The 8,716-nt window shown below is 36.2% G+C and overlaps 1 protein-coding gene across 1 annotated transcript in view; it reads left to right on the top strand.

Moving 5' to 3' along the window:
- The window catches only part of RASA3 (RAS p21 protein activator 3), a 141,085-nt gene extending 135,363 nt beyond the window's left edge, over nucleotides 1-5,722 (top strand). The window contains exons 22-24 of the mRNA XM_087726821.1: nucleotides 99-202; nucleotides 1,970-2,153; nucleotides 3,340-5,722. Coding sequence (XP_087582947.1) covers nucleotides 99-202; nucleotides 1,970-2,153; nucleotides 3,340-3,388 — 337 coding nt within the window. The 3' untranslated portion in view covers nucleotides 3,389-5,722. The remainder of the gene's footprint in view (nucleotides 1-98; nucleotides 203-1,969; nucleotides 2,154-3,339) is intronic.
- Nucleotides 5,723-8,716: the final 2,994 nt, after the last annotated feature.

The raw sequence follows: 8,716 nt of genomic DNA, 5'->3' as shown, positions 1-8,716 counted from the left end.
ATTGTGGAATCTTGTTCTCTTCATCAAAACCCATTTCAACCCATGAATGAAATACAGTGTTTCAAAAAGTTCCTGACAATATTTAAATGATTGTGTAGGGGTCTACCAGCAAATATACAATTAGACATCGATGGGGATAGAGAATCAGAACGCATCTACTCCCTATTCAATCTATATATGACCAAACTGGAGAAAATGCAAGGTGGGTATGGAAATGAGTTATTGTTTTGTTTATAGAACTCATTTTAAATAAATATTTAATTTTAAGAGACTTCTTGAAAAACAGTGGACTTTTCTTCCATTTCTGAGCCTTTTCTCTCTTTCTCTTTACTCTCCAATTCTGAGTAAGTCACTTTCTTTACAAAATGGGGAAAGGAGGGCAAGGAGAGCAAATGAAGAAAATAGTTTTGTACCAAAACGACACAAGCTCTGCTGCTTTTGTACAGGCATTGTGACATTGCACACAAAGTGTCCCCCCCCCATTATTTTAATGATCACACTGGATCCTGGGGCCACCTCTAAAGACACTTTTAGATCTTTGTGTTTAGGGACTTGTATTTTTTTTTCTTATGGCAATATTAGATTGGTAGTTAATCATCTGAGTAGCTTTTGCCCAAATGTTTTCTTATTTTTAAATTACAGTTGCAGAGAGAGTGGGGCTATCAATCAAGACAGAATTTTTGAAATAATAGCCCAGGATCCCCCATTCTGACTGCACCCATTCCTTTCACAGTGGCTACCATTTGTACTGGGAAGATAACTTCTACTACTATCGGTGGAGGGTCTACAACTACTCACCATGGCCAACTCACCACAGACAACTTGCCGTGGCCAACTCACAACAATTACACTAATAATGAAGAAATGGTGGAATAGAATATTAAAGAAAGGAGAGACTAATTGAAATATGAATGATAAAAATTAAAATAATTTTAAATAATTTTAAATAATTAAATTGAATTGTGCCACAACGAGTTGTCCTGCGGCGAGTTGGCCATGGTGAGTTGGCAGTGGCAAGTTGGCTGTGGCAAGTTGTCCCATTCCAATCGGTAGAAGTTTTACCCTCAGTGCAGATCAGGTCCATTATCGAAAGAATGAAACCTCACGGCTTTTCATTTTGCAGTCCCGTTCTAAAACAAAGTATCTTCACATCTCTTATTTGATAAAGAGATTATAATTTGGTAAAGAGGTTATAAATGTAAATTATGAGATTTTAATTTAGCCAAATGGAGGTATTGGTGAGGTCACACAAGGTGAATAACAAAAACTCTAGTATAATAGTGGGATAAAGACCTTCCTTCCCCGAGTAAGCCATAATTCAGCTATGCAAAAGTACATATAGGATGCTACAGTGTTCTAGATTGCATGTTGCACATTTTACACTAATATATGCTTTTGCAACACATAGTTTTCCATCTAAGCCACCTACAAAACAGTTTTCTCCTATCTGATGGCCTCAAAATGTGTGGGACTTGAACTCCCAGAATACCTACAAGAGGGCAGCAGGTTGAGGAAGGCTGATATAGACTGCAGGAATTCATATTAATGGCCATCAGCTTAGGTAGCTTTAAAAGCAGAGAAATATATACTGTATTGTGTAAGTGTTATAAGAAGATCATAAAAAGGACAAATACCTTGTAAAATAAATCTTTAGCTAATATCAGTAATGGAAGGCAACTTGCTACTGTCAATAAAAACTCATTAGCAGTCTCTTTATGAATACTGTTATCTCCATGCCCAGCTTGGAAGCTTTTAAAGTTGACTCCCTCTGGATTGTCAAATGAAAACTTGATCTTACAGGATTTCTTTGTATGGTCAAACTACTCTGATGTATTATCTCTTATTCAATTTTATTCTTAAGATTGTCTTGTCATTCCCAGGATACAGCATTAACTGAATCCTGATCATGTGTAATCCTTATTAGCCTCACAAGTTATCAATCTTTCTTTTGTGAAATCTCTTTTGACAGAGGCTTGTGGCAGCAAATCAGTGTATGATGGGCCAGAGCAAGAAGAATATTCAACTTTTGTCATTGATGATCCTCAAGAGACCTATAAGACACTAAAACAGATTATAGCAAATATTAAAACTTTAGAACAGGAACACGCCCAGTATAAGAGGGATAAGTTCAAGAAGACAAAATACGGAAGCCAGTAAGTATGGGATGCTCTCAAGCACTATTGAAACAGCAGTTGGCTCCCTGTTGAAACAAGGAATGTTGGTTAAGTTTCAGTTTGCTAATGGCCTGCAATAGATAGATTTGTTGCCTTTGTTGAGTTGTTGCTCATAAAATGCAACAAGAGACAAATAAGGTGGTCTGGTATGCCCATCTCTTTAAGAACTTGCCACAATTTGTTGTGATCCACACAATCAAAGGCTTTTGCATAGCCGATGAAGCAGAAAGATGTTTTTCTGAAACTCCCTAGCATTACATTACATTACATTAATTACATTACATTGCTAGGATTTACTTTCTGGGTGGTCATATTTTCGGGGAAACAAAGTATTCACTTCTATTGGTAGTTCCAGGCATGGCTGGCAAAGATTCCTACCTGAAATCCTTGAAAGTTACAAGGTATAAATTTACTCTTATGCCCAGCAGTAATTCTGTCAAAGTAAATATCCATAGCAATATTGCAATAAAAATCACACTCTTGGGCAATCCCCCCCCCCTTTCTCTTGCAATACTTCATGATATTTACAGAGGAAACTAGACAAACAGTGAAATAGCAGGCTATTTTGTTCTGGAGAAGGTTGCCAAATACCAGAAGATGCTGGTATTTTATTTACAGCATATTCAGTTAGATGGATTAATGGCCTGTTTCTTCTGCCACATTAACCGAGAAAAGTAAATTGTAATTTCAAACCAAAGCTATTCATTTCACTCATTCACTACAAGAACAGCCACTGTCATTTTCTAACATAGTCTTCCTATCAACATATTTTTTTAATGTAATAAGGCATCTCCTATGCAGGCAAATCACATACTCTGTGTCTTTTCTCGTTCTTCCTTTACAGCCTAATTTTGCCTAATCTTAATTCAGATAATCATGTAATTATTCCCTAAATCTCTGCATTTTCAACCTATACAATCTATGTTGGTTACAAAGATGTCTATATATATTCCATGGGTTTCCATTATGCATTTTTATATCTTTAAATCATCATATAAAATTATGCACTGTATAGGCATGTCCATCTCACAATAATATCCTACCATTTGTACCAAAATTTTCAAGTAATATATTTTTGTGGAGGATTTTTCTTTTTAATCTGAAAATGAAGAATAAACGTGCCGGTCTTTCTTTCATCTTTTTCCTCTTCCTTTTCACTTTCTAGGGAACATCCCATTGGTGATAAGAGCTTTCAAAGTTACATAAGGCAATAGTCAGAAATCTCAGCTCATTCCATTTGAAGTTTGAAGAAAGTTATTAGATGGTGTAGCTGAAGGACTGAAGAAAGAGAAAAGCCACCTGTAGCAAGATGTACATATCAAATGACAAGCTTGTTGAGGCTTGCTCAGTGTTTTCTCTCTCTCCAAGAACTATTACAATTGTTGCTATGCACTTTATTCATCTGGTGTTAACCAGATCTGGTGTTCCTTAATGAAGGAACTCTGCCTTCTAGGTGGTTTTCATCATATGTGTTCTGCATTTTTAAAAGTGTTGCTCTGGTTTCTTGGAATCTACCGATCAGTTCAATGATCAAAGCCTGTGGACTTCATATTGACAACTTCCACACTCCTTTTACATGGCCGAGAGCCTTTTTCTAGATTTCTAATTTTTGATGGCTGACTAGGGGCTACTTTGCATTATGCCACAGAGCAATTAGGAAAAGCTTTGCAGCATTTGCTTTTTAATGAAGCAAAGCCCAGTTGGTTATAGATGTAATTTCCCCTCACTGGAGCTTGCCTTGACCCTAAGAAGACTGAACAACAGGGTATTTTATTAGCATTAGCAGCATATTATTGGTTTAAGAAGAACTGGCTTCTAAAAAGAAAGTCTACTATTTAATGGTACTCCCTGGAATTTTTTGATACAAAATTGTTTCCACAAAGGCAATCAATTTCTATTTTTTTCCTATAAACTTAAAATGTTATAAACCTGAATAAATACGTATTCAAACAACTTATGTATACTAAAAGAATGCTCATAGAGTAGTTGCAAAAACAATGGTTTGATTATCAGAATTAATGATTTTCTACTATTTAAGGGCCATTTCAAATGCAATACATTTCTTACATCTGTAATATTTCCATGTAAGAAATAAAATCAACTGTAAGCAATTTCTCAATGAGTGAAGTGAGCACACACTTCTTTTTTGATGACATTTGATGATGATAATGTCAATAAAATTGGAGATAAAATTAATCAGTAAAAAGTTGACTTAATAAGTAGTACTGTAGGTGACCTCACCAGGTTTTTCCTCAGGGAATTTGGAAAGTGAAAAATGGCTATAGTCTCTGATACAAAAACCTATTTCTTTTCTAGCGAGGTTGACAGCAACATACTAAAACATTTCAGCAAGGAATAGAGACAAAGATTTTTTACAAGATGGTTTGCCCAACCTACACAGAAGTATTATTGATGTAGGAAAACATTCCATATGAAACAGACAAGAAGGCAAAGCTATAATGTAATATTAACTCTTCATGCTCCCTTAAAGTTGCAAGATAAGGTGTTAGCAGCAAGATATCAGTAAAGAGATCTTAACAGAAAGTTATGGAAGTTTTATACTGAATGTTGCATGAGGCCGAATTTCCTGTTCTCCTCGCACAACCTGATTGTTATGTATAAGCATATAAACAAGAAGTATTTCAAGAGCTTCAAGAATGAAAGATATGTTTAGTTCGGGTTGTTTTCATCACATTATCATACAGTTGTACTTCGTTAATATGTTATGAGTAGATGCAGAGCATAAGATATTTTTTTAAAAAAAAATCAAGATGACAACCACACAATCACAATATTGACTTTTTAACATCCCCTCTCCACAGATTCCCCTGAATAGTTGAAATGGGAATGTGCAGCATACCTCATGAATGCAAATAAATATTGTTGGGGGGGGGGTGTTTGATGTGGGTGTGTGTATGTGCGCTATAAAATTATAAAATGGTTTGGACCCAGATCAAGTTAGTTGCACTTTAAGCTCCTCTGATAGCTAGGACGTTTGTTATGACCATCATAAGCCTTGTATATTTCAGTTAACCTAGATATGCCTAACTCTCTGGATCCAACCCAATATAGCTGATTGGTTATGTCATAGCTTTTCTAAGAGTCTGATTCACTGCATGTTGGGCTTTGACAAAAGTCAAAGTAATGTGACGTATGTTACAGGCTACCTGAGACTACTCTTGGACCACAATAAATGAACATTCAAGTTGACGCAAAGCTTCTTTAGATTCTAATATTAAAAGTGATGTCTGCAAAACCACCCCCACATAGACAAATCCATACAAAGGAGAGAAGGACAAATCTTTCTTGGAGCGTCTATTTTGAAGGGTTCTTGTTCTTAGCATTGGACTACATTAGGAAATACAAGGTGAAAATTTATAACCTACCAATTGCCAACAGAAGTGCTAGGGAAAAACAGCACCGTGTGCTCAAAACTGCCAGTTTTTTTTAAAAAAAATTATTTGTAACTTAATAGTCTTTTGACAAAATACTAATGACCTGCAATGTGTGTTCTATTTGCCAATTAAAAAGTGTTTTATTTCTGAAAAGCGTATGTGTATTCATTACAAACTCAATATTGACAACCTCTTTAAAAGGTGGAAGCTGACTCTTCAGCTAGGTATACACAGTGGCTACAGCAACATTTCATCAAAGAGTTTGCACTGCAAAGGGATATTGGCTTTATCTGTTTGACCAATCAATTAATCAACTAACAGCCATCAATTCTGATTCACTTTGGAGAAAGCCTCCTTTTGTTTTCAAACCATATAGAGCAGCAGAGAAGCAGTATTGCTTTGGCTATCAATGAAATCTAGTGTTAATTGGCCCAGTTATAAACAAAACAATCCCATTTTTTTTAAAAAAATGTTCAGAAGTAATTATTTAATTAAAAAAAAATTGTCTTTTAATGACCTCGTAATCCCTTGCATCGGGGTGGAATCGGGGCAACTGAATGGAGCTGTTTACTGGCTGAATGCCCTTCCTGTTGCCAATGCGGAGTTCGCAGCTGATATAGTCTCATTGTGCCCAAAGAGAGAAATATCTGCCTCTTACTTAGGATTGAACTCACAGCCTCCTGATTCTGAGGTGAGAGCTCCACCTCTAGGCCATTGCACCACTCTAATTCTTTAATAATATAAGGAAGAAAATATGAAATAATATATTTTAAGAATCAGGGGTCATGCTTGTAAATATAGGTACTTCTCAACTTGCAACCAATTTAGCAAAGTTACAAGATACTACAAATAGTGACTTATGACTGGTCCTCGCACTTTTGGCCTTCACAGCATCACCACCGCCACATGAAAAAAATTGAGGCACTTAGCAACTGGCATGTATTTACAACAGTTACAACATCCTGGGTCAAACGATCACCATTTGCAACTTTCCCTGATGGCTCCCGACAAGCAAAGTCAAAGAGGGTAACTGAATTCGCTTAATAACTGCCAGATTCATTTAACTGCTTTGCTTAGCAACATAAATTCTGGTCCCAGTTGTAGTCCTGGGTCAAGGAATATCTGTAATCAAGTAAATAATTAAGTGTTCAGCTTCCAATATCTTAACCCACCCACCCCCTGCGAAGGATTAATACAATAAAAGATTAACTAAATTTAATCTGTGAAACAGTTGTAGGCATACAATCAACTAAATTATTTGATAGTCCATTTTTGCATTGGATAAAAAGAGTACAGTATAAAATTACTTAGGTAAATCTACCTAATTAAAAGGCTTGACCTTACTTACCATTGTGAGAGTGTTAAGTGCCTGAAAAATAAGAAAGGAATACGAAAATAAAGCGCTATTTCACCTACACATGTTCGTAGCTTAACATCACAGAAGTAGTTCTGTGAAGAATTTTTTGGAAATGGGAAAGTGTGTGTTTCCTTCTCAACCTTTCTGTTGCATTATTTCCAGTTGACTTATCTTCTGAAATGGGTTTATTTGCATCTTTTGTTTTCTTTTGTTTCCTTTTTCTCCATTTTTTCCTAGTATTTCCTCCTTTAAAAAAAAGAAAAGGAATACAGTCTTTCTGTATCAGCAGCTGAATTCGGAACGATGTATTTTGTAGAGTAATGGAAAAGTCAAGGAATTGAATGACAAATCCTCAAATTATGTAGATAGTTTACATTGTATTTTAAAAAATCAGTAATGGTATTGGAGATAGTTATCAACAGTGGTGGGTTGCCAATTTTTACTACCGGTTTGGGCACGCTCTCCTGTGCGCAACGCTTCTGCGCATGTGCAGAAATGTCCAGGTGGGTGGGCGGAGCCTCCCACTGCCACTACTACCAGTTCGGATGATCCGGGCTGAAACGGCAGCAACCCACCTCTGGTTAGCAATGATACGTATTTAATTGAATGCTAAAAGTTCTTTGTCATTAAAAATGAGTAATACTCACTTCCTGAATCACTATATCATACCAACTATATTTTTAAAAGCTGCCTCAAATTTTGAAATCTAAAGTAAAATCCTAAATTGAGTACATACCGGATTTAGAAGAATCTTCAAGCTGAGCAATATTGGTGACTGTGGCAATTGTTTTAGTCTCTTTTGTGATGTCATAGAAACTGCAACAATTCAGTGTGAATAAAAGCCACATGTTTTCAAGGCACATTAAGGAAATACATAACTTAAACAGGACTTCATTATTTTCCATGATCAGTTAACATGAAGAATCAAAAGATGCCAAAGGCTATAGCTGTAGCACACAGGAAACGACTCCAAGGTGTGACTTTTGCAACTAAGCTATCCCCAGGCACCCACCGAGTTGCAGAAACCCCTGATCTTCACAGATGTAAGAATGTCAGACTCGGTGGTCATGCACTGAAGCCTGAACTAGCTGGTCTAATTGAAAAGACTTTGCAAAAAGCAGGTAAGAAACTTAGAAATCACATTATTGAATAATATTTGAGAAAGAACATTTGTAACAGTTTGTCACAGTTATTTAAACCTCGCCTCTATTAAGCTTTAGTCTTAATGGGGGGGAAAAGACTTCCTTACCCAGCTAGATAGCTTGGAGAGGAGAAAAAACCCTACATTGTGCTACCATTAGTATAATTAATTGAAAGATTAGTTGCAACAAGTGTCTATGAAGATTCTTCATCATCCAGGCCATGTTTGTCCCAAAGGTGCTGAAAGAAAGCACTTTTGGGTTGCAAGGTACTGTAGTTCCCTGCCTTTTGCTACAAGAGCCATAACTTCTTACTCATTGCAGACATGATTAATTTACATATTCTGATATCCGCCCTACAATTTAAGGGGAGAAAGACAGTCTTTGGAACAAAATGAGATTCCAGGACTCTATTTACAAATCTAATGTAACTTTTCCTTTTTCTAGAAATTTCAGGTAAAGAAGAAGTACTGAGTACAGAAGAAGATCTTCGCTGGTAAAAAGCATTTCTATGTAACAGTCAGATGCAAGTGTAATTTGGTAATAATATAAGAAGTCTGAATGTGTGGTCCAACATTCTGTTCTTCATTGTGATTTTCCAGATGTTCCAATGAAGCAGGGTTCGAAGAGAACAGCCTTCAACTCTCTTTC

Source organism: Thamnophis sirtalis, unplaced genomic scaffold (genome assembly GCF_051295495.1).
Source record: "Thamnophis sirtalis isolate CommonGarterSnake01/CBP01778 unplaced genomic scaffold, rThaSir2_p1.2 scaffold_12, whole genome shotgun sequence".
NCBI lineage: Eukaryota > Metazoa > Chordata > Lepidosauria > Squamata > Natricidae > Thamnophis > Thamnophis sirtalis.
Note: the sequence above shows the minus strand (reverse complement) of the source record. Positions and strands in the feature narration are given on the sequence as shown.